The sequence below is a fragment of the Ursus americanus genome, chromosome 17, assembly GCF_024610735.1.
Source record: "Ursus americanus isolate L20-20 chromosome 17, mUrsAme1.1.p, whole genome shotgun sequence".
Classification (NCBI taxonomy): Eukaryota; Metazoa; Chordata; class Mammalia; order Carnivora; family Ursidae; genus Ursus; species Ursus americanus.
Window position 1 is genome coordinate 39,297,323 of NC_142143.1, and position 27,918 is coordinate 39,325,240.

Here is a 27,918-nt window from a genome sequence, read left to right on the forward strand (position 1 = left end):
GGAATATTGTTCAGCATTAAAAAAGAAGAAAATCCCACCATATGTGACAATGCAGATGAAACTCAAGGATGTTATCCTAAGTGAAATAAGCTAGTCACATAAGGACAAATACTGCAAAATTCCACTTATATGACATTTCTAAAATAATTAAACTCATAGAAGCAGAGACAAGAACGATGATTGCCAAGGGCGGGTGGGGAGGAAATTGTTCAGTGGGTATAAAATTTCAGTTGTGAGTGTAAGTTCCAGAAATTAGACATACAACATTATGCCCATAGATAACAAGAACGTATTATGCAATTAAAACATTTGCTAAAGTGGGCAGATCTCAGATTAAGTGTTCTTAACACAAAAACAAAAAAAGGGGGCATGAGGAAACATTTGGAGGTCTGTTTAGTACCTTGATTGTGGCAATAGTTTCATGGGTGCATGCATAGATACAACCTAATCAAATTGTATACATCTATAAATGATATTGCATTAAAGCTAATTATAAATAAACAAACAAATAAATAAAATGGAATGTTTAAAATCGTTATGCAATTTCTGGAGGATAATTAGGTGCTACTACAAAGTTCTTCAAATGTATGTATGCACTATCATCCAACAATTTCATTCCTGCAAATTTATCCTAAAACATGAAGGATATGTTGAAGTATTTAGCAAATGTTTAGTCATTTAAAGTGTCAATGACATCATACATAATTGTCACAAATAAACATTGAAACAATCAAATTCCCAACAATACGAAATGGTTATTAGATTGGGATACATCTCTGAAAAGAAGACTATTTACCATTTAAAAATGATATTATAGACTAACACTTATATATTTTTTATATGGCCGCTTTATCATGAAACAAAAATTTCCACTAACAAACAAGGAGGTAAAACAACATTCTGGAAAGAATGATTTAACTTTCCACAATGTACCTATGTAATTATATAACTTATAAAATAATTTTAAGCTAATTATAGGAAGATGGAATGGAATTTTTAAAAAAATTGAAATACAGTGGTTACCACGTATGCATTTCTTCAGTGCTGAAAGCCTTTCTCATAAATTTATCACACCTGCACCTGTCTTATTCTCACCTGTACCGTTTTTCTTTTTCTGTCTAGTCAGAGATGTAAGAAGGCTTTCTTTTTTCCTTCTAAGACTAATTCCATCCTGATCCATTCCCCTCATAACCACCTGAAAACCAGTATCTTGCTACCAGGTCAAATGTTACATCCTCTGTCAAAGTTTTCTGCTCAGGTTGACGAGGATGCAGCTTTATCTTACTGCACATTGAACACACTTCTGTTTTCTTATTGTATTTCAATAGTTTGCATATACCACAAGACAGAAACTGGAAACTATTTGAAGAAAGCATGTATTTTCATGTTTATATCCTGCCATTCAAGACAGTGCCCAACACCCAATTATTTGTTCAGTGACTTTTGAATAAAAGTATACTAAAATTCCTCGAGAGGCATGTGGGTGGCTCAGTCGGTTGTGTCTGCCTTTGGCTCATGTCATGATCTCAGAGTCCTGGAATCAAGTCCCTCATCAGGCTCCCTGCTCATCAGGGACTGTGTTTCTCCCTCTTCCTCTGCCTACTTGTACAGCCTCTCTCTGTCAAATAAATAAATAAAATCTTAAAAAAAAAAATTTCTCCTTGAAAATAAAATCGAGTAGCTCAAGATTCTCTGAAATTTAATCACATACATAATCACCATGCTAGCCAAGATTTTATTCAATTGATTAAAAGAGTTATATTTCTCATAATATCCCTGAAAATTCCTAATCCTTAAAGATAAAGCATTTGAATATTTATTGCATACCTGCTCTGTGTGCTGGAGATAGCAAGACTTCCAGGCTTAATGGAGGAGACAGGAATAGAAACAAGTCATTTCATATTCTATGGCTAATATTGAATAGAAGCCACTGCAATTTGATTTGGGAAAACAGAGAAGACAGCAACACCATACGTCCCCTCCCCCAGTAGTGTCAAACATATCCCAACAAAGAACAGGCCAAAGAAAGTTGTTACTTTAGACCCTAAATATCATTAGCTCTTACTAATTGTCACTTTGAAAGAATTGTTCAGGGTTTTCACATTGCATGTTAGCTATCACCATCTATCTTGAGCCCAGCAAATGCCGGTCAATTTTAGAATAATGATGAACACAGATCTCTATCAGCACATTGCTCTTTGAATTGGAAAATGTGATCATTTTGCTGAATTGCAGAGAATGGAATCAGTGGGTGCACGGAGAAGTAGCCACGCTTTGACCAGATATAAGACCCTTTGTGATTTCACTTTACCAACAACTTTATTTTACCTCTCCTTCCCATTGATCAGCTTTACTTTCTGGCAAAGTTAAACTGCATATGGATGCCCAAACACACGAACCTGGTTCAAGTCTCTGCACCTTCAAACACAACCACGACTTGTATCTTGTATCCCCCCCCCCCCAAAATAGCCATCTAAGCCCACTCCTTCAATAGTTAATCACTATTTCCTCAATGTTCCCTCTGTACATTATATAAGCTTGTCTTGTTTCACTGATTACTCTATTAAAACATCTTTCTCTCTTAGTCTCTGTGTGCCTTGAAAGCTAAGAAAGTGTCATTTACATCCCCTATTCCCAATGCCTAGTGCTGCATCTGGAGATGACTGCTTCATGAATAGATTGTTTAATCTTTAATTTGCAAATACAAAGATATGCTAAAATATTCTGACTATAACCCATGAAACTGGAGTAACATGTAATGTTCAGAAATAAATCTGAATAAAATTTTATGCAATTTTACTTGATATCTAAGAAATCTGAACTGTGAAGATTTCTTGGTAGCATTACATTTAAATTTTTATTTTACTGTTATTTATAGCATAAAATAATTATACTCTAATATACCAATCAATAAGTATTAAGAATGATTTGATAAAAGGCTAAATTTTTATCAAATCCAGAGTCTTTACAAGGTAAAATCAGGTTTTTTTTTTATCTGCTCAAATAATCAAAATTTATGATTTTTTTAAGTTCTTGCCATGCATCATGCACTTACTAAAGGCTTAAATATATCGCCTCATTTATCTAACTAGTAACCATCCGTGGTTGGTTATTCCTAATGACTATATTATCGTTCACACTGATTATAATAGATTCAGAGAGATCAAGCCTCTAGTCCAATGTCAGCCAGCAAAGTGGTAGAGATGAGATTTGAACCCAGATTTGCCTGGCCCCAGAGCCCAACTTTTAGTCACTAGTTATATGACTGAAATGACATGTTGCTCAGAGATTCCCAGAATGCACCAATTGAATAAAAACTATAAATTCAGTGAATCTCCAGTGTTCTTAACATAAGCTTCCCCCTATTTGAAACATTTTCAAAATTCAGTACATTACCTTCCTGTTCCTTATTATTTATCTGCCAGACAAATGTAGCTGTCACAGAGCCAATTAGAACTATGTGAATATGACAAATATTCAAATTTTACATATACATAGCAAAGCAAATACACTTCACATTTGTAATATGATGGCTTATTTCTTCTGCAAACTTTTGTTTGGTGTGATAAATGATGAGCTGAAAATAAATATAAATTATGGAGGGATTTGTTCAGTAAGTTTTTGCTTAATAACTACCGTATGTCAGCAACTGGGCTAGAGCCTTAAAATTGGTAGGATACATTCTTACCCACAAGGCAATCTTAGTCTACTGGGGAGTTCATCTTAGAAGGTACAATGAATTAACTGCTTCAATTTGAGGAATACCAATAAGGAGGTCATGCCAACATATCCTACCATTTGTGTTTAGTACAAGTGACCATTTCCTCGGAAAACATGTTTCTTAATGTCCTTTGACAAATATATATGCTAGCACGAGATCCATCGACTTAAATAGACAACAAAAATATCCCCAGCAATGTTTCATGGTCCAAAGAGCAATCTGTAACTTATAGTCCACTGAGAGAAATCAGTTAGGGTGAGAGAGAACACACTGTGAACTTTTTATTGTTGTCAGAATCATACACTTACGAGAAAATCAACTAAACCACCAATGTGCAGATACACACATCAGACATGTTAGCTAGAAAACAAACCAAATGACAGTGTTTACCATAATTATTAGTACTGAACTGCATTCAGCAGGATCTTACCCCACAGGTGCACTGTGGCAAATACTATAATTTTATAATGAATTCTTTTTTTCCCTCACAATTGAACTTTCCTGAGTGGCATTTATAAAAGCAAAACTCCCATTTAAGAAAATGAATAGCAGGGATGCCTGGGTGGCTCAGTGGTTAAGCGTCTGCCTTCAGCTGGGGTCGTGATCCCAGGGTCCTGGGGTCCTGTCCTGCATTGGGCTCCCTGTTCAGCGGGGAGCCTACTTCTCCCTCAGCCTCTGTTCCCCCTGCTTGTCTGCGCTCTCTCTCTCTGGCAAATAAATAAATAAGATCTTTAAAAAAAAAAAAAAAAGGAATGAGAATGAATAGCTAACTACAAATCATATGTAGTAAAACAATTATCCTACTATCAGTGTCTGGTTTCAATTTCACTTCCAGTAAGGAAGTCCAGGAAAAAAATGTCCTCTAACCTTTGTCCGTATGTGTCAAGTGTTTCTTCTCTTCCTCATTTTCTTCTCCTTATTCTCATCTTCTCCTCATTTCTTTTACTGACTTACTCGCCTATTCCCGTCTCTGTGTTTTATGCCCGAGCAGCCTGATTTGGCACTTCAGTGCCCTAAAACCCATCCGTGAACTTACTCCGGTTGGGGAACATTCCTTCCAAGTAAATATCCAGGCTGTTCTGCCAGATGTTCAACTAACAAAATCAATTACTGTACAGTATTTCTGTCCAGTCTTGCCGCCGGCAGACCATTATTATACACAAGGATTTTTGACAAGTCAGTGGAAACTGGTTAAAATAATTGGGCACATTTATTTAAACACTAGAAGAAGGGCTAAGCTGTTTTTTTTTTCTCTTTTCTTAGTACAGATAGATGATTGTAGAAGATGATTATAGAATTCTGTGTGGCTATTCTCTTTGACGTGACAATATTTTCAATAGGTGTACATCAGCCACTCCCTCCCACCCCCACCTCCCCCGTGGGCAATAGAAATGATTAAATAAAGTGTCTGCAATTGTAAATGTGTGAGATAACACCCATAATTCCTCTGCTAAAAGACATAATTTACTAGTGTCTTTTTCACTGTTGTTCCAACAGCATGGGACTTAGTAAGATTTTCCTTTTATGATTTTGTTAGTCATTAGCATTAAGTAGATCTGTTGAAAATGAAAAGAGATAAAAATTAAGTTAGATTTGTTCAAAAATTAGTAACTACACATGTGACAGACGTGTACTAGTAGATGTGTTTCATATGCTTACAGGAAAGGTTAAATACCAAGAAGAGAGCATTAAGACATTAGACAATTTAACAAGCTATAAACACCTTATTTTTCTCACTTCTGCCCAAAATACTCCCTCCCACCAACCCACCCCCAAAAAATCACAAAAAAAATACAACCCTTTGGCTGTTTGGGAGAAAGAAAAAGAGAAAGAAAGGGAAAAGGAGAGATGGGGGAGGGATGGGTCGAGAGGGAGGGGAAGAGAAAGGGGGAGAGAGACAGATTGAGAGAGAGAAGTTAATGTGGTAGAATAAGATGTAATCAGCTTTATATTGTTTAAAATCTAAGGGATAAAAATATACACACATGCACGCAGGCGCACACGCACACACACACACACGCTCCATAGAGTTAACGAGTGTTAATAGTGTTGGTGTAACAGTGGCATTCCTTGTCAACAGATCCATTATTTTTAAAACTAGAATCATTTCTAGCCACCCCAGGGCGATGTGGGTTTCTCTTTTCTCTCAGAGGCCCAGTCTCCCCTGAAAGCTGGCTTCCATCCTTGTTGCAGGCTGGAAAAAAGCAGGGCTGTTTGCATGGCACAGCACCAAGCCCTTTAACTCAGACACTCATGCCGTTTAGAAGCTCAGTTTTTACCACCTCCATCTGCTACCCAAGAAGAATTAGATCGTAATTGTCTAGGCCACTGAGAAAGGATATTTGTAGAATTCCTCTGGCATTTCCCGAGCCCTCTGGGCTTTCCATTCAAATGTCATCGTTTTCTTTTCATTCGATGGGCTTTGCTAAGCAAAAATATAACACTGTATAAAATAGCCTGATAAAAGTAGGACGAATTCACAACACCCAGTATATGGGCAACCTGGCTAATCAACTGCCAGAGGAAATCATTCAGCCAAAATATTTAGAGGAATTTAGAAAAGTTGAGCAGTTCAGCATATGTAAACAAGCACAACATATGTAGTAGCACCAACCAAGATATCAGACCAGAGACTGGGAACAACTGTTAGGCTACAGGGCAAAATCTGATTATCTTAAGGGAAGGTCAGAAAAGAAATCATCTCTTGAGGCTATATTATGGAAGCCATTGGGTGGGCATGATAAGACCCCCTGTCAGAAAGGGAAAGGACAGGGAGCTATTTCAATGAAAGCTTTAGAGTAACACAAAAGGAATCTCTGGATTCAGCTCTATGAATATTTACATGAGATCAAAGAATGACCGTGCTCTCATGGCAAACCTTGTTCAAAACGCCCCAGATATAACATATATCTACAATCACAAACATTCTGAAACTGATCTAGTACCTCTCTGGGGCTGCTTTAGAGCAGAAACATTGCACAGCAAGTCCTCCGCAGCATCAGAAAGCCCTCTAGGTGACCTTTAGTCGGGGAATGTGGACAGTGCCCCACCAGCCCCCCAGCCAGCTCTCAGTCCCATGTTGACTCTCACTCAGCTTCCTAATGACAGACAGCAGCTGGCCTCCAGTTTTCTGATCAGAAAACCTGGGAGGAAAGCCCAATGAGCTAGGCAGGATCCAAAGCTGGTTTCGGAGCCAGACACTGTGCAAAGCACCTGCAGTGCCTGCCCAAAAAGAGGCTCAGAATTTCTAGTTTCTAACAACAATGCAGCAACTGACCATTGAATCCTATTTCAGACGACTTGCCTCAACACAATGAAAAATATATTTCACAATTCACACACCATCTCAGAAATTCATAACATCTTTTATATTTTACTAAAAATTGCATAGACTTTCTTATCAGCATTAATATCAAATATAATAGTGTACTCATACACATATGAATACATTTAGATATATATAAACACACACACACACAAACATACATATAATACACACACATAAACCCAAGCTCAGATATATACATATAGATGCATATATTTTTATATTCATATAGGATGGCCTCCTGGGGCACTCAGTTTTAGATATGCAAATCTAGAATAATTTGCTACACTTTTAAACGAGCTAACATGCCTGAATATGACTGATCAAGTATAAGGCTTCCCAATCACTCAAATTGTCTATATCGGCTGGTTCAAAAAGCTGGTTATTCTCCAAGCACCAACTTCTTCCATTTGTATGGAGTTAACACTATTGACTACGTATTTTATACATCTACCAGAAGTACCTTCAACTTCAGAGTTTGCACAAAATAATTAAATAAGGAATGTCACACCCATGCTGTAAAGTTTCCCACAGGAAATAATCCTAAAAACCTACAGAAGAAATCCGACAGATAAGATTTGTCCCATTGTCCACAGAAATTAATAAAATAGACAAATATCTCTCAAAATGTTTGAGATGGATGGAAGTAACAGATTTTTAAATTAATCATCACTTTCCGTTTAAGAAATAAGGTTTCAAACTGAAAATAATTCATTGAGAGATTTCATTAAGAAGATGGTGATTTTAATGAGCAGTGAGCTTTGTACAATGGAACTTAACATGGCTTATCACCCTTATTATCATAACCACCTAATGAGGTGGGTATTACGAAGACCCTCATCTTTCAGATGAATGAACTGAGGCTAAAGGAGCTATGACCACATGGAAAAGGTGGAGTAATTTTGACAATGATACACAGATCTCTAGAACTCTGCAACATGTTGCTAATCACTGCGAAATTCTGTGCCTATTCACAAATTCCATATAAGCTTCTATGTATAATCCCTTGACGATCAATCTCCATGAATGAGCACACTGATATAAATAATTAAAACCACAAGGGGTTTTAATGTCATTCCTCCTGCTGGGAATCTGCCGTTGGGTCTTCTCATCTTAATCATGGAGGGCCCAGCAAAAAAGGTGGCCAGGAGCTTACCCCATGACTACTGAACCTTCCACGATCCTTCCTCCAGCTGTGCATGTCCTGCCATCAGCTGACCTAAGGTGCCAAATGCAGATTTGGGTACACAACCTCTTCCTGTAATCCCAGGAGCTGCCCTATACCTAGTCAGCTTTCTCTTCTCTGGAGGGCTTGAAGACTGGTTTAGTCTTGTATCATTCAGGGATTATTATAGCCAGTAAATCTAATCTTCACTAAATGCTTACTCTTTTCTGAGCTTATGTGAGGTATCTCCCTTCATGTTCTCAACAACCCTAAGAAGAAAGGCTATTATTGTCCCTATTTTGCAGATGAAGAAACTAAAGCACAACCAGACTAAGCCACCTGAACAGGTTGGTGCTGCTAGGAAAGAGCAGAACTGGTGTTTAGACCCGGCCTGACTCCAGAGCCCACGCGTTTAACCTCTATTCTTTGTAAAACATACGTGGTGGATGACTAAATTCAGGGTAAGTTTAAGATGTTCTCTATTGTGGCTTTTCATATTGTTTCTATGTAAAAAATAAATTGTTTTAAGCTAAGCCTTCAGCAAGGGACTTTATATGCTTTGATGATAAAGTTCAAATGGGCCAACTATGTTAAAACTCCATTCTCCAAAGTCCACTGACCCCTTTGTCAGGGACAAGCATTTTGTGGCCCTTCTCAGTGGCCTGTGGACAATTATCCTCTTCCATGATTATAGGACTTTGGTAGCAGCAATCCCTTACCACCCTACACGCCACTCAGGTAAGTGTCACAAGAGTCCAAAAACGGAAACAAAAGTAGGTTCTCTCCATAAGAACATTGGGACATGATTTCTAAGAAGAGTAAAATTTTAAATTTTCTTTTGAACTATGACCCCAATATAAGTTAATACTTTTATGTTTTAAATCAGTAGAGTTTTGTTACATATGACATTTCCCCAATTATAAATTGTCATTTTCAGGTAGTCCCAACTGGATACCTGCAGAGTGTATGTGTGCATGTGTCTGTGTAGTATGTAACATATCTATAAATCACACTTGATGGGCAAGACAATATGCACACACACACATTATATGCACTTATATACTCTGTTGATCCAAGTATGGACAAGGATTATTTGCAAATTTACTTTTAAAAAAGTGTATTATTCAGCTTTCTTTCTGCTAAAATGATGTCCAACATATTTGTTGGAACTCTTAGTATTATTTTTGTCAACTACAAAATAAAGATTATAAAAATGATTTTAAAAGAGCATCCACGTTTTCCTTATGTAAGAGAATGCTTGCTGACTAGTAGTATCTGAGCAGGCAATGTTCTGGAAAGGGAACCTAAAATTACAAACCCATTTTACAGATGAAGAAAGTTGAGGCTAGCTATGGGTAAGTTACTGAACTAAATTCATAGATCTATTAAGTGAGGGAGCCAGAATTTGAAGTACTGTCTGCCTCTTTTCAAGACCTATGTTTCTCCTACTATTTCATGCTACCAAGGTCTTCCTACAGGAGAAAAATTATAAAGTTTCTTCCTAATGTAATGTTTGTCTCAGTATTTAGATACTTCATCTCCAGCCTCAGGTAACCTGGGCTGCTTGGCTTTGATGGGGCTTGATGCTCCTACACCGCCTTGATGCTGGCCTCTCTTTCCTTAAAGTTCTGGGATGTCCCACGGGACAGTCTCTTTAGCTTGCTCCTGCCAGTCACCCCGAGATTTTACTTTGCTATACGTAGTGTTAACTTACAGCCCGCTGCCTTTATCTCTTACTGCTCAGTGTCCAGATACCCAACTATAACTCCATTCCAAAAGGGATTTAAAATTTGGGGAAAAGAATTAAAAAAAAAAAAAAAAAGAATCAAATTTACCTAATTTTGTTTTTCTCATCAAACAAAAAGCAAAGCTGCGTTAACATAATTTTTCTTTTAGAAAAAGAGGGAAAAGGGGTATTTTTAAGTTTCAGACCTGTATTTTTCATATAAATTGCTTTCATAGGTACTTACCAAAATAAATTCTTTGCTGGATAGAAGATTATGATCATTCACTCATTCATTCAACAAACACAAAGTCTGCACTGGACCTGATGTTAAGCACTAGGGATACAGAGATGCTCATGCCCTGGGAATTAAAGTGCCTGAACACTTGCAGTCACCAACAAAGGTATCCACGAAGAACTACAACACAAGGTGGGGTGTGAACATCAGCATCTGAAACTGGCAAGGAGATGGCAAATGAAGCTAATTCAAGTGCATTATTGGGTTGTTTCTAACCTATCACTGGTCAACTTTAACAGTACACGTGTATTGGCTCCTAATATTAAGACAAGCTTCTCTGAGGGTGTTAAATTTGGGAATCACTGGTATATATAAATGTATGTTTTAAAAATGTGGGAATTATAAGCTGTTAAATATTATAATGGACTGCCTGATTTAAAAAATACAATAAAATCAGGGGCACCTGAGTGGTGCAGTCAGTTAAGTGTCCGCTCTGGGTTTCTGCTCAGGTTGTGATCTCATGGTCTTGAGATTGAGCCCCACACTGGGCTCCACGCTCAGCACAGAGTCAACTTGAGATTCTCTTTCCCTCTCCTCCTGCTCATGCTCTCTCTCTAAAATAAATACATCCTTAAAATATTAAATTCCATTCAAAAAAATAAAATCAACTAATGGAATCGAAACGGTTATATATGTGTCTTTGATGACAGTTCTGACATCATTCAGCACTGTGAACTTGAAAAAGTCACGTGGCCTCTCTGGGCCTCAGATTTCTCACTTCAGAGTGAACTATGCAATCTCTAAGATTATTTTTGGCTTTATCATTCTGTTACTACTACATGGAATACACAATTCAGTCTACTAATTTTAACATTCCTGGTAAATTAAGTATTCATGTATCTTATTTGTATTATTATTTAAACTCCATGATATTCTGTCATTTTTAATGAATATAATACTTACATCAAGCTTTTCTGCGTCACCTTTGGTTTTACATTTTGTACCAAAAGTGATCTGATATGACCTCATGGAAAATGGGCTTCCATAATACCTATTTTGGAACAACACTGCCTAGAACACAAATTTAACTACTGATGTCCTTGATGACTGGGTAATATTTTACTTGTTCTAGCTTTAATAAAATTTCTGTCCAAGAGGAGTTTAGCACACATATGGCTTTGGTGATCTTATCGTTTGGCAAGAAGACAATAAAATATATAGGACAAGTAAGTTGAACTACAATACAAATGGATATAAACATGATGCTAAACCATTTGCTAAAATGATAAGGAATATTACATGTATTTTTGCAAGTGTTCTAAGATTCTTTTTGACCTCAGTACTTTTGCCCTGATACTCATTTGCTGGCTGACAACCTTCTCATGTTCTAAGATTTGAAACAGCATTTAGTTCCCCACGAGATCATGGAAAGCATTTTTGGAAAGTCTTCATGTTGGCTCAGTAGTGAAAGTTTATTATCAACTAATTTATTATGGATAATAGCTTATGACAATTCAAATTTTTTCTTTATATATAATGCAAAACTGATTATCCCACTCATTGCTCCATGTATATTGCTTCTAAAGGTAGAGTGCTTTGGATTAGTCCATGTAAGCAAAAAAAGGCAATATAAACAGTTCAAATATTAAGTTGGTAATTGGTCTGACTTTTAAGATCTTTTCAAACACTTTATTCTACTAAATTAGTGGCAGGAAAAAAGGTTATTGTCCCCTTTATCATGGGACAATGATGGCTTCCCAAATTTTATGTGCTAAAAAGAAGACAAAATGCCTTCCATGACTCCTCTTGTTTCTCTAACTTTCATCGTTCTAACTCTGACTTTGATTTCCCTACCTTCCCGTTCTACACTGCATTCTAACCAGGATGGTATTTCAGTAGCAATGTCCAACACAACTTGCTATAATTAGGTAAATGTGCTTTCCAGTATGGTAGCCATTAGTCACATGTAAAGATTGAGCACTTGAAATATGGCTGTTGAAACTGCAGAACTGAATTCTTTATTTAATTTTTATTAATTTAAATGGTAATAGCTACAGTGCCTAGTGGATACTGTATCAGTAAGCACAGACAGAGCGTTCGAATAATTTTTAAGCTCTGTTTTCTACTTTGTAGTAGCTGCTCTAGCTTTACTTTCTCTTGGAATAATCCTAAATTTGTATCAGGTGCTTTCTAAGATTTTTAGAAAAAACTAAATAACACTTCAGTTAATCAACATTCTATTAGAATTAAGTTCCTCTCCACAAAAGCCTATTTTTAATTATGTTTGTAAACAAGAGTATGAAAAGCCCATTATCTTTGAGAAAAAAATAAAACAACACTGTGTACTAATGGACTCCCAGTCTTTCTAAATATTGGAAAGAATCTAGCCATATAAAACAAGCATATAAAGGGCTAATTATATTTTCTTATCTAGGAAAGTGCTCTGAAAGAATCTTCATACTTTTGGTCAAATGATATTATCAGACTTAACAGAATAAGACTTCGTGTACAAGGAGCTGGTGGTCAGTATAAATTATATTACAGAAAGTTTCTGAGAATAGACATGCTTAATACTACAGAGGTAAGTAAATCAACACATCTATTGACTAATGTACTTTATACAGTAGCATGGCTCATTATGGAATACATTAATTTAGTTTTCATATTTGTGTTTTCTCTTCCCTAGTATGTGAGTTGCTGGAAATTACCTTGGAGTCATTGAAACTGACTCTAGGGTCCAAGGAAGTTTTATGAGAAGCCAACTACCCCGGTAAAAGGTGTATAATCAAGCTCATTGTGTTTGCTGGTAGAAAAGAAAAAGGGTAGTCAAAAATGATGTGTAGGGCTAAATGCCTGGAGAATAAAGCCCCAGGAAACAGATCTGTTGCAGGGTCCCTGGTGCTGGCTGGTGTGTCTGGGAGGTGGGTATGTATGTTACCTGAAAAGAAGGAACATTGAATACTGCAGGTACAGTGGCAAAAATACAGTCCAGCTTAGCCCTAGGAAGCAGGATCCTCTTCTGTCAGAGAACATCCTGAACCAGCACGAGGTGGCCATTACCAGTTAGGCTATAAAGAAACACCTGTCAGCACCATCTGGCAGCAAAAAACAATGGCATGGACTGATGAGACGGGTTTATCTCTATTTGGATGGGTTAGTAGGACTGACCTTGCCCTTCTCCACTTTCAACTATACCATCAGAATTCTGGAATACTACTCAAGAAGTTGATACTGGTGTCTGTGCTAAGATGATAGGTGAAAGCACTTATAATCATTTCAAAACTTAAATGAAATGAGACTATCCTTTCACCCTATATTTGTGAGTAAAAACAATCAAACCTTATGAGTTCAATAGCGTTGGCCTTCATTTTTGATGCTGCTTAAATAGAGATGGTCCAAATATCACAGAAATACCTGGATCGGTCAGTCTCCAACAATCTTAAATCCTAAGAGATGCCATCTCTTCTGCTTACAAAATATCATGGATTAATTCATAAATACATAAGACGATTCATAGCGGAAGTGGTTAAACTACCAACCTGTCATTTCTCTCACCTTCTAGAGCTGAAACGCTTCAGAGAGTCACTGGAAAATAAAGGAGACTGCACAGATAGCCATGCTTTGAAAATTCCACTCTTGGGGAGCCTGGGTGGCGCAGGTAAGCATCCGACTCTTGATTTCAGTGCAGGTCATGATCTCAGGGTCATGGGATTGATCCCAGAATCCAGCTCTGCTCTCAGCACAGAGTCTGCTTGAGATTCTCCAATTCCCTCTGCTCTCCCCACCCTGCTGTGCACCCTCTTCCTCTTTCTCTCTCTCAAATAAATAAATAAATCTTTCAAAAAGAAAATTCCACTCTTCCCTCATAGAGAGAAATAAAGCACCAAGGGTAGGTTTAGGCTCCAACCAAAAAGGCCTTTGCCTTGAGTGAAAGTTTTCCCATTTTCTTATTTAATGATTTACTAGCCTGAGAACTACTTGGGAGCAAGATGGGTGTTTATATCTTTCTTCTTCAGCTTTTTTATCAAAAAGTACACCCCAATTTGGCAAGTACTCATTAAACCTTTGCTGAATAAATGGTAGTTTATGGATTCACATGGATTTTTCTTCTTTGTTCCACAGCAACAGTTCTTGAGTTTATACCACATGCAAGGTTTCTGACACAATGTTGACCAAGATAGACAGTGTCTTTAACTTAATAGAGGCAGACTGTAAACAAGCAAGCAGTTACAAGGTAATAGGACATATCGAAAGTATTGCCAGAAAGAAAATCAACAGAACACAATGATGGAGTGGATGGGGAAGCACTTTCTGGAAGAAATACCATTAATACCCTCTATCTGAATGATGAGAGGTCATTCATGCAAAAAATAGAGCAACGGATACTTAAGGCAGAAAGAGCAGTCAATGCAAAGGCCTGAAAGTGAGAAAGCCCTTTGTTGCTTGAAGAACCTACTGACGGATCACCAACATGCCTTGTGCAGAATGAGGGAGACAAAAGGTGGCAGGAAATGAAGCTGGAAGGAAGATGGGAATTAGATTATGTAGGGCCCTATGGGCCATGTCAAAGAGCTCAGATTGTACTCAAAATGCACTATAAAGTCATTGGAGGGTTTTCGGAAGGCAAGTGATAAATCTGGATGCATTAAAAAGAAAATCGTTGTTATATCCATGAATCCTCTTAGTATCATATACTTAGCGGGAACACTAATTTGGTGCCTGATAATGGATATGAAAGACATTTCTAAAATGGCAAGTGGAACTGAAATGTGAAGGCACATTTTTATTTAACTTTTATTATACTTTTCCCCCAAAGCAATGTGGAAATCACTGCATCATTTCATGATTATATAAAAACATTTTACAAAGCAAAACAGACTAAGACATTATGTTGTTCTTCAAGTTTAACCCTAAATCCTTCCCCAGTGTTAATTAGAGAGTAACAAGTCCCTACAAGGTGTTGTTTCTCTGTTATTTGCAAGCATTACGATTTGCTATTACCAACAACTGTTAAAAGATAGAGAAGCCTTTCTTACTGAGACAGCATGAAGTAAAAGTACTACATCGCACCTAACAATTGTTTCATCAAGCAGCCAGTAAGAGTTTCAAAGGAGAACAGCTAATGTTAACAAAAAAACAAAGTGTAAAATTAACTACCAGCAGCAAAATGTGAAAAGCAAGTAGGAGAATCCATGTGCTTTCAGTCACATTCTTAGGGAGGGGCAGCCTTGCCTCAGAACTAAATGTGCCCGTTTGAATTAATACCTTAGAGTTATTAGCATGTGTGAAAACACACACCTTTGGAAAATGTGATACGTGTAATTGGAGCAGTGTTTAAAGATATTTTTTTAAGTAGAAAGTCAAAGGGGCTATTTATATAGAACACTATTCTCATCTTCACTTTGCATTAGATCAATCAAACGTCCTATAAAGTAGGTCCAGTGATGCGCACATATCCATTTTATTTTTTAATATTCCCTCGAAAATGATGTGGACGTGCCTTAAAATGGCTAGCCATCTTATCTACGGGACAGACCCCACTTCCCATTCATTTCCACTACGGTGAGCAAATTCTGAATGTGAATGTGGTCCAACAGAACATCCTGCCTCCCTACAGGACAGCACAGTGGCTTACATACCTGCGTGTACTCACATGTGTCACTGGCACAGCCAGGAAACCAGGGAGCCAAGCTTCGTGGGTTATCTGGTGGCTGATAAGCTGGCAAAACAGAGAAGCTGAGATGGAGTGTGGCCCTACCTGTGTGGACTGGCAATGATTTTTCTCCGTGTAGTCTATCAAATTTAAATGTGACCTGTGTTCCTTACAACATATTTTCCTAACAATTAAATGAAGCTGCCTAATGTGATTTAATGAAATCCGTCACCGTTAATAAGATAGACAGAGAACCTTGAATGTAAGTTCCCAAATGTGACAAGTCGAATGTGACCAAACCAGGTTGAATGCCAACAAAGGACTGCAGTTTCCCAAATCTGGGCTCTCATTTTTCACATCTTTTCAAAGTCATTTGGGAGGAGCTCTTGAAAAACATTTGCTTAAAAGAAAGAAAAGAAAACCATTTGCTTAAAAAAGTATATTAGAGTCACGTAGCATAAAAGTTTAACAGAAAAACTAGAAAATCTTCCATGGATTTTTATCTTTCAAACAGATTTTTAACAACACATTAATTTGTTAGATGTTAAGAAAGAAATAATTCCATGCACATAGAAAACATGCCAAACATAGGTAGATAAATTTTAAAATAAAGGGACAGCATTGAGCAAAATAAGAAGATACAACCTGGTGAGTTCTCTCATCTAAGACAAGTTCACCACTAAAATGCACCTAAAAAATACTGGACGCACAATTTGACAGAGTTGTGAGGGTGGACAGAAATGCAAGGAAAAATGCTTTATAAACTACAGATTGCTTGCTATTCAAGTGTCAGTTCGAAGCCCAACCCACTTTGTTATGCAAAGGGGAGGTGATAGATATAAATGGTACACTCCTAGTAATGCAGTTAACAGAGTCTATTACTGTTACCTACCACAGAGCACTAGTAGGCACTCCGAAAATACATGAATACACACTGCAGTCAGTCAAAACATATCTTTTAAATCTGTGTTTGATTCTTAGATTGACAATTTCCATCTTCAAGCAAAATATTATGTTACAATGAAATATATAATACAACTAAGGGCAGCAATACCAACCTGAATCCACTAACCTCCATCCCTATCTCTCAAACAACGACTTAGCAAAACCTAATTAGTTAACTGGAAGATAGCAAGCAATACCTAGAGCCTATATACTGTAGAACATTCTTAGCCAAGAAGTGCATCCATGGGGCTCTAAGGAACTATTTTACCATTATGCAAAACTACTCATAAGAATTGCTTCTAAACAGGCAATGTAACATTGCACACTTTAAATGAATTTTAACCAACTACACTGTCTACTGTGATCTGTGTCAGGAAACATTTATAAAGAATAGTTAGTTCCATGAAACATGAAAACTGATCATGAAAAATGATTACAAAATGATAAAAAGGTATTTCCTTTTATTTTGTTAATGCTTGGGACTGGCATGTCCAGATTTAAACTGAAGCATAGTAATTGTGCTCCTCTATAAAATATACACACAACTGAATATACCAAATTTATTTTTAAGTCAAGGAAAATCAGTACATATAGGGATGGATCCTATAATTGATTTTTAAGTCAGTGGTTGAAAGTTATGAGTGTATTTCCTATATATATCATGTAAGAAACACTGCTTAGGATCCCAGGCCAATTGGAACACTACCCTGCAGCTAAAAGACTAGTAATAGCAGTCCTGAGTCAGTCTCCCTCTAAAATCCCATAAGCTCTCTTGATCCCTAAGTTACACGGAGGAGGAGAGTCAAGCTCAGGAAAAGTAAAGCACAAAAACTATGGACATACTACTAGAATGTAAATACCAAGAAGCATCTCTTCTTATTAATACATACCCCCATACTGTTTTATACATATTTTTAAACATACGGAAAAGTTTAAAGAATTTTATAGTAAACACCTATATACCTATGACCAGATTCTACAGTTGACATTTTACCATGTTAACTTCATGATATATCTTTGTTATATACATTTTTATGCTCTCAATCTCATGTTGGAAATGAAAGAAATAAAGCCTGTATCAACTGAGAATTTTTCCCATGTTCAACGTTCTTTTAACCCTCTTGAAAATAGAAACAAAACTCATCCTAAATATTTAGAATTTAGAGAGTAAATTTTTATTTAAAACATACCATGAGTTAAGGATAACTTTGTATTTATCGATATGCTATGGCCAGATAATATTCTGGTTTATCACACTTGTCATCCTAAGAAAAATAAAGTCTTGGGGACACCTGGGAGGCTCCGTCAGTTAAGCGTTTGCCTTTGGCTCAGGTCATGGTCCTGGAGTCCTGGATCCAGCCGCATCTGGCTCCCTGCTCAGCGGGGAGTCTACATCTCCCTCTCCCTCTCCTCCCCCACTCATGCTCTTTCGTTCTCTCTTTCTTGCTTGCTCTCTCTCTCTCCAATAAATAAATAAAATCTTAAAAAAAAAAAAAAAGAAAAAGGAAGTCTTTGAATTTACAGACTTTTCTTCTGACTGGCTCTAGGGTTGAACTCTAGTCACATGTGGTTAACCTTATATCCGTATTTCAAGATGAAATATCCTGAGCACCCACTATTCTCTGTCTCTCTCCAGATAACAGGCAAGCTAGGCCTTGGACTCAGATGAACCACTAACACCAGGTTTTTGTTTTTGTTTTTTTTTAAAGATTTTATTTATTTATTTGACAGAGACCGGCAGCAAGAGAGGGAACACAGCAGGGGGGAGTGGGAGAGGAAGAAACAGGCTCCTAGCGGAAGAAGCCTGATGTGGGGCTCGATCCCAGAACGCCGGGATCACACCCTGAGCTGAAGGCAGACGGTTAACGACTGTGCCACCCAGGTGCCCCCACTAACACCAGGTTTAACATAAGTCAAGAAAGAAAGCTCAGACCCACAGGGAGACTCTATCCTCAGGCTAAAGTGGATAATCCAGGGCTGGTTAGTTACACTTCCACGTTTCCATGTGGGGCGTGGGGGAGTGGGGGTTGTTTCCACTCCTAAATAAAGAAACCCTTCACACTGTGGGGAGCCTGATGTTAGGAGTGCTTAAAATGTTAAATGCAGATGGTAGAGAGAAATCTAAAATGAGCTGTTGTGATTGGAGATAACCTGGAAGTCATTCACCACCAGCACTTCCAGACCTCATAGGAAGTCAAGATGAGAAGGGAGGAACACATCTGCCCTTCAGTTCATATTGTGGCCTCTGCCCATAGAGGAGGAACCCTGCCCAACTCTTTAGTTCAGCACCCCATAGCTACCAGTTATTGAGCATTTTCTGTGTGCAAGGCATTGCTCCAAATGCTTTATATATGAGTTTTTTCAACCCCCATGTTATAAAATAACACAAATGAGAAAACTAGGAGAAGGCAGGAGTTCAGTAATCTGAGGAAGTGACAGAGCCAAGAATCAAACTCAGGCAGTCTTATTCCAGATTCTTTACTCTTAACTATTTACTACACTACTTTTTACTGGATCCTCTCAAAGACATCGCTAGCTTGACTGATGAGGTCATGAGTGAAATATTGAGCCAAGTTTTATTATTGGGCAGTGTTTCTTCCTACTAAACGTAAGATAATAGGTAGCACAACTTTTTTTCCATTGTATTGCTCATTGGTGATAAACTCCCCTAACAGGGTCCTCCTCTTTGGGCAAGTTCTCTGTCCATCTTCATCCACACAACTAACATGGTTAGTATTTTCAGGTCTGTTCCCTAGAGCAGTAATTCCAGCTTTGAGGATAGTAGGAAACCCAGATTTGGCTTCTGGAACTGAGGCATTACAGCTTCTCCAAGAAGATCTACTTTTAGAGTTTAGGAGCATTTATACGAATACTTTTTTTATAATGCTAGTCCTTCATTTCCATTTAGATATTGTTTTGTGTATATATAACTTCTCCAGCAAGGAACTGTAGAGGAAAAGAGGAATGAATAGGAAGATTTCACATAAAAACCCACTGCAAACACCAGATTCAGTAAGTGTGTTTTGTCTGTTTTTTCATGAATAGGGTGAAGGCAAGAAATGAGAAAAGGTGCTCACAGCTCCTCCAGCGACTTCTTGGGACAATTTGCAATTTGTGTTACAGAGACCATTGATAATGGGGTGGCAGTGGGAGGTGGCAGCAGCTGCCCTTTGAGCAGATCACCTGTTAATTGAGTGAAACTCTACAAGTGTTGATATTATTATCTGGGATATCCAAGAATAAAGCAGAAATGAATAAAAGAGAAGAATTCTTGAAAAACTTAAATTCCAAATAGATGTGTGTGTGTGTTTTTTTTAAAGATTTTATTTATTTATTTGACAGAGAGAGAGACGGCCAGCGAGAGAGGGAACACAAACAGGGGGAGTGGAAGAGAAAGAGGCAGGCTCCCAGGGCAGGAGCCTGATGTGGGGCTCGATCCCAGAACGCCAGGATCACGCCCTGAGCCGAAGGCAGACGCTTAACGACTGAGCCACCCAGGCGCCCCTCAAATAGATGTGTTAACATAGAGTCCAACACTAGCTGATTGAAACAAATACTAGACAGATTCTAGAACTCTAGATACCAAATGTCTTAGTGTAGGTTTCTGCCAGAGTAGACCTTGAAACAATGATTCCTGTGCAAGTAGTTTATCTAGCTAATGATTCCAGGAAATACTGGGAGAGAAGTCAAGAAGGAAAACAGGAACCAAAAGATAGAAAATAAAGGGCATCTTATTTTAACAATGGGTAACCAAAGCTTAATGCCACTGAGGAGCTCCCAGGCGTGATCCCTAGGGTGGCACTTCTCCAACACTGCTCTGCACGAGAATCACCCGGGAATCTTGTGAAAAAGCACATTCTGATTCAGTAGGTTTGGCATGGGGCCTGAGACTCTGCATTTCTTACACATTCTCTGCTGAGAATACTGTTGCTGTTCCTCAGAACACACTTTGAAGATCTGATGGTTTTCTGCTTATTTATCAGAAAAATTTTCCAAATTTGTACATAAAACTGACAATTTTTTATGTCCACTGCTTTTAAAACATACCATTACATCTGCTTTGTTTCATGTAACTCTTATCCCAGGCATGGCATAGTCACTGAATATCATGTCTGGGAGAAATCTGTGTAAGGAAAACACAAAAAATTCTGTCCGCCCTGTCCCGGTGCTATTAAATTCAGATGGCTCTGCTCACCAGCAGGTAGCCTGCCGCACACAGAAACACATCGGGCATGTCAACCCACTCCCGGCTCGTCTCGGACTCCTCTTCTCTGCTTACACGCCTGGTTCTTGCTTCCCACTCCATTCTGGTACCAACGTATACTCTGATTTTGTGATTAATCTCAAGTCTTTGGCCTTTGGAAATGAGCAAAAGTCTTTTTACCCCCCCAATTTTGACATTCAGCACTTTTTAATAGTATTTTTACATGCATTCACAGGGTTTTGCCCACTTAGCTACCTCAGGGTAAGATTTGTGGAATCTCAGCTCACCCTTTTATACTTACCTGGAACCTCAAAGGAGGCAACCAGATATGGTTAAACTATTGTTTCAAAATGATTGTGTTATATACCAAATGGAGAAAAGCCCCAGACCTTTTAGAAGACAATCTTAAGGAGAAACTGACAGTGACATGCTTGGCCATTCAAAACAGGCCACACAATATTATAATATCTTCTTTAAAAAGTTGTGTGTATGTGTGTGTATAAATATAAATATTATAAATAATTACACATAATTATATAAAAATCTACTGATACATGTATGCACAGAAAGGTGAGAGCACATTGGTGTACTAATGTATTCCCAAGTTTTTTGCACTGAGAGTGGTCACATTTTTCCAACATATCTTAGAAGAAAAAATTAGTCACAGTCATTCCATTATGGAATGATAAAAGTCAGAACTCACATGTTAATATCAAGACAGAAAAAAAGGATTTAAGAAAACACGGGAATTAAAACTTATTGAATCTTATAGCTTAGTAGTCATTGTTGAGATCATAATTAATGACAACTAATAACCATAATAACAATTTACATATACTTCTTCCTTTAAAATGCATAAAACATGTATCACACAACTCAAGTATCATCTACCTTCGGCCTGCCTGTTGTAACTATTTCTATGAAGATTATGCAGTCATTACATCTGCTGATATCTAAAATCCACCAGTCAAGAAAAGGAACATGTTCTAGTTTAGAACAAAGGAGTAGAACCATTAAGCATGGTATACAGTACTCACTTTTATCTATTACCAGTTCTTCCCATTAGCCCAAGTCTGTTGACATTGAAAATGTACGCTGCCAGGGCCAAAAAGGCAAGTAGCCATGTAAACTTCCAGAAGAGGTCTATTTGAGGACCACCAGTGATATGATAGAAGCAGCTTTAAAAGAAGTTCTATCCAAGTTCAGATCTGAGAGAGAAGTTTCCAGAATCACTGCTCGACAGAATAAGAGCCAACCTTATCTAATTCATCCTTGGAGAACTCCAGGTAAAGCGGCTGGCAACAGCTGTTTGCACTACCCTTTTGTAAGAGACAATGAGGTAGAGGGAGAAATTAGGGACAATCTTAAGTGGTATCACAGTATGCCACAATTCCAGTACTAGTTTCTTTGTGAACATGACATTCATTTGTGCCTATACATGGATTCCACATTTATACAATAACATTGCAGAATGGCTGCTCAACGTATTTCAAAAATTAAAAGTTTGAATAATCAGTAACCGGATGACTAATCAATTTTGTTGAGACCCCCAGATAATCCGTTCATATTAGCAGTCATGCTTCACAATCAGATGATTAATAAATGATGTGGTTTTGCTTCAGAAACTTCATCCTCCCTTAAGGTCCTTTTAACATATCTCACACACACTAACAAAAAAAGAAGTCAGGCAGATTCATAAAAATAAAATACCATTTAATGAGGCCATCCTTCAAGAAGATCAAAGAATGAAAAGCCTGGATCTATCCTAAGTCTTCTCTTCTGGAGTGATTTACCTTCATATTTTCTCCAAAGAAAACAGATTTTTAATCAGTTTCCAACATAAACAATTTCAAGTAGTTCTCAACACCTGTGATAATAACCCCAATACACTTTTTGACTGTTACATGATGCTATTTTACCATCACTGCAAGAAAATGCAACAAATGTAGTCTAGCACACTAAAAAGAAAAATACTAAAAGAAGAATTAGGCTAGATCTTAACTAATAAATTATTTTTACTCTCTAAAGCACTGGTAATCACAAGTGAGGTTTTCAGTAAAATTACTGGAGTAGCCCAACACCGTTGTATGCAGTGATGCAGCTGAACCATACTTCTGTCTGAAGTCAACTGAAAAACAAACAAACCAGACTAGTCTATGCAGAGAGACACCGTGGAAGCCCTCAATGTCACTGGCAGATAATACTTTTTCTACCCCCCCCCCTACCTAACCTTGATTTTAAGGCCACAATATCACTAGGGTTGCCCTTAAAATACCAGACTTTCTCCATATCGGCATCCCCTTTTCTATTAACTAACACAATTGTTTCTCTTATTTTACATGGTTTTCCACATCTCAAACTCTCTCACTCACTACACCCAGACTGTGTTACTTCTGAAATAATTGCCATCACATAGGAAGACATGATGTGTTAGAAGTTATCTGGAGGTTTTTGCAAGGCAGTGTGAAAATAATGCTGACTAACTAGCATGTAAAAGACATGATTTTAGGCAATGAAAGTGTGTGATGACATCAATCTTAGACATTTCCAAACATAAATATCTCTGCATACATGCAATAATACTGCCATCCCTTTCTGCTTTAAAGAATAGAGAGACAAAGGCATTCCAACAGGTCACTAAATATGTATTGCATTTCATTGTCATAATTTCAAAATGTGTATCCTGCTACCTTTTTCAGCAGTACCTAGTAAACTGTTGACTATGACAAATGCTTTGGTTTAATACACAAAATATTCACGGAGCAATAAAGCAGTGTCCCATGGCTGTCTGAGCTGCAAACTGCTGCAATTAGACTGACAGTAAAATCTACTGAGCTCTGCTTTTCAGTTCAAGGTCACAATTAATGAAACCGAAGTGACATTTGTACCTATTGGGCTTTTGCTGTTCCAGGGGCTTTTGCAGAAAAAATCCCACAAAGCAATAAAATTAGTGGAAAGCAATATAACAAGCTTATTGGCATCAATGAGCAAACATGGGTCAAAAGGTCAAGTTTTCAAAAATAAAACACCTCATTATGGGCATGCAGGAGCTCTGAGATACCACGATAATTTTCCCATCTGGGACATTCCAGAAACAGAATGCCAAAAGCAGGGATTATGGGCCAAACCTAACTGAAAATTCTACTGATAAAAATCACAGGAATCAAAAAGTGAGTTGAATTCCACCTAGTCCTACACTAATCCAGGTCGATTTGAGATTCTTAGAAGTACTCTCAACTCCTGTAAGATGCACATCTCTGGTTTATCCATAATGAAGAGGACTTCAGATAGGACTTGTGGATATGATACCTTTTAACTTTCAAGTATGTTTTCCAGATTTAGTCAGGTGATGAGTATTATTTTGAAGAAGCCCAAGAAGTCACACACACTTTTGAACTCTTTAGTTTTGAATAAATGGTATATATGTGCTTCTTATTGTATATATATTTTTGAGGAACTGATCATTATTTTTGCAGGACTAAATCTCTTAAGGAGATATGGAAAAGGTAAAAAAAAGCACCTTTTATCTTTGTAGAAATACACTTTCTTCATAAATTAGAAAGGACCAAGCATGTGCCTGGTATAGTAAGCACTCCATATTTTATCTCTTCCCTGACATTCACCGACTCACTGCAGAAGAACACACCCTCGCAAACTCTTACGCTCAGTGTCCTAACAGCTTCTACTCGGAAGCAGAGCATACAAAGTACAAATTCATTATTTTAAGTCAAGAACAAAAGCTAGTGAGCTATTTGTACATGGAACAAAAAATCATTGGGCAGTGCTCAAAACAGGAGCCTGTATGGAAGTCAGTTCAGTTCCCCTTGCTTTAAGTATCTACCATATGCCAAACACTGTGAGAAGAACACGTTTTTCAGGAATACCAAAAAGATGTTTCACCTCTGGATTAAGTCATGAGTTGAAATAAATACATTTTATTTCACTGATGTGGAACGTTGTTCCTGCTTAAATTAATTCATCATGAAGGACTACAAACACTTGAAGTAATTACATGAATGCTCTTATGATCTCTACTGGTAATTGTGTGGTGGCAGGGCTGTGCCCAGAGCTTAGTCTATGAAGATTTATGGTGTTAATGTTTCGTTTTTCTCCTTACTACAAATTCACAGAACTGTCATTGAGAGTAGGTATTCCTGCTGACACTTAGCAAATTTGAATCTTAAGTACTGATCAATTGATCGATCAATATCTGAGGTTCTGGCTTACTCAGTGTGAATGCTCACACCAACTGAGTAGCCAGGAAATCATTAGAATCCCATTTTCCTCTTGATAATGCTCATTGAAAATGTTCTTCCTCCCCACCTCCCTACCAACTAGAAGGCGAGGCTACAGTGAAATGGGGATCCTTTCATCCACCACCACCACACTGGTCTTGTTAATTTTCCCACAGAATCGTGGCTCTACATAGTTTGTCTAAACTCTATTACTATTCTGTATGAGCTGAACGGTCCTTTGTGAACTGGCCTGGGAAACTAAGCATCATTATGGATCATTGTTTAAAGTTCCACACAAGGAATTTTCTGAATGATTTTAAGAGTTCATTCCATTCTGTAGCTTGCAATCCCTTCTGTGTTTGCAGAAAATATCGTTTATTCAGGCAAGAAAAACGACAGCACCTGCAGAAGGACTTTCCTTCCCTGCCAGGAAAGAAGGACTTCCTTCAAAAATCAGAATTCTGTAATATTAATTGCTTACCTATTACCCACTTCTCCTTTCTCCAATCCAATACAGTAAGCGAATTACCCATCAGAGTTAAGGACATTTTAAAATGTAGATAGAGAAAAATGATTAAATCACCCCTCAGTACTGAAGAAATTGCAGCGCATGCTTTGCATGGAAACCGATCTTGCGATCTCATTTGGATCAACACGCTTAGTATCAGCAGAAGAAAAAAAGTGCTGACCCATTTGAAACACCAACAGCATTCTTGGTAACACACTCATTTGTGCAGAAATTTATATCCACATTGAAGTCAAAATTGATTCCGGGCATCTTGGATTTTACACTACTGAGTATTTCCAAGATTTACATATACTGCAGGTAAACCCAACGAATGAACCAAACTGGACATAAGTAACCCACACATTTTTGTGTGGATTCATGCAAAGGGATCACTGTAGCGCCTTTCTAGTAGCGCTGGTCAAAATGTCAGAGCAAATTAACAAGCTATTCTCTATATGGCTTCTTCTAAACATCTTACCTCCAAAGCTGCAAAAGAATGAGTTGTCTCATGGAAATACAAGATGACTAGTAAGCAAATTTCTACGACAGATGTAAAAACAAACTTTAATCATGCCCCTTAGATTCATGTCTAACTAAAAATATCCTTTCTGTTATTTCATTATTCCTTGCTTTTGTGCCTTAACTACTGGGTCCCCACACACCTCTCCTGTACTAATGGAGTCAATGAAAACATTACAAAAGATAATATATTTCATTATGAGTAGGATTCCTCTCCTGGGCACCATCTTTGACCCTTTTGATAAATGCTCTCTGGATGGTTCTCACTATAGTACAGCAGTTTAGCAGGTAAGAATTTCTAAAAGGAAGAAAAATGAGGTTTAAGTACAAACCTTGGTACTCAATTTCCAGCTTCTCACTCAGAACCTCTCAAACCCCACTAAAAAAAAAATATTAGCACAGCCCTATTTTGATATTTTCCATTAGATCCTTTGACATCACACATGAAGAGTCAAACCAAAGCTCACAGTTTCCTCATGACTCTCTTTCCAGGCCAGCTGTACAAATGAGAAGACTTACATTGATGTACTCCAAGGATATGAAATTGGAGAATTTCAAATGCCAGCTACATCTTCTACTACAAGCAAAGGCAGGTGTTCTCCTTTAGGAGAGCTCTAACTTTCTCCATTACTCCAGCAATGCCCCATGACTCATACGTCACCCTGGATCTCAGAAAACTGTTCCATGAGGTCAGGCCAGCAGGTCACTAGAATTTCTAAAAGTCAAGAGTGAGAGAACACCACAGAATCCTTTGCCAACCCATTGGATGGATGAATTCAGAAGACTTTAGAAACAAAAACCACCAACTGGTAATGAAATCCAGACCATAGCTACACTTGGCTATATGGCAGGATTTATTTCCATGAAATAGTATGTTATTTTATCTCCTAAAGCACATTCATTTTCAATTTATGAAATTCTCTTTAAGGGTAAACAAAAAAGACCAAGCAAAAGGAAATTTATTTGTATTACCTTCTTCTGATCTTCTAGCTTGTGACTCACTGGATTCTTCCCATGTCTGTTCATCTCTGAAGATAAATCCATCACATTAGGTTCTTGCTTTTCAAAATGGAATCTCTTCAAAAAAGCAGCAAACTAATCCAAGATGCAATCACTAGGAAAACACTGGCATGCCACATTTCCCATCACACATCATCTCCAAACTTCATCAACTCCATGGAATGATTAAAAAGTCCATTGATTGATTGGAAAAGATGAATTTTGCAATTTACTCCCGAGACTTTCCAAATCAGCATATCGTTTTTAAATGCTGATGTCTCAAAAACAAAATATTCATCCAGGAATTTTAATTCCAACTGCTATCTTTTTCTTTCTTCACAGTTTTCCATTTTAATAAATAATCACACAGTTACCATAAACCTGTGATTTAAAAAAAAGAAAAAGCACAGTTAGTTCTCCCCCATCATTTATAATACAATTAATGAAAACTTATCTGAAATGTGCGATTTAGAAAAAAAAATTAGGCATGAATTATATTTCACATAAAAACAATAGCAAGTGAAAGGTATTTTTCTTTACCCGTATGGCCTTTAAAATACCAAATACAATAACTGAATTAAAGCAGAATATTAAAACCAGGGATTCACAACACATCAGAGCTAAAAATCAACACAGAATACACACATACACTCATCAAACATGTGCATATGCTCCATGAATCC

The 27,918-nt window shown here is 37.5% G+C and overlaps 1 protein-coding gene across 1 annotated transcript in view; it reads right to left on the reverse strand.

Annotated features, from left to right (window-relative positions):
* The window catches only part of NAV3 (neuron navigator 3), a 797,711-nt gene that overhangs the window by 544,714 nt on the left and 225,079 nt on the right, over nt 1–27,918 (reverse strand). Inside the window, exon 2 of the mRNA XM_087868917.1 lies at nt 27,209–27,616. Within this exon, the coding sequence (XP_087725043.1) occupies nt 27,209–27,280 (72 nt within the window). The 5' untranslated portion in view covers nt 27,281–27,616. The remainder of the gene's footprint in view (nt 1–27,208; nt 27,617–27,918) is intronic.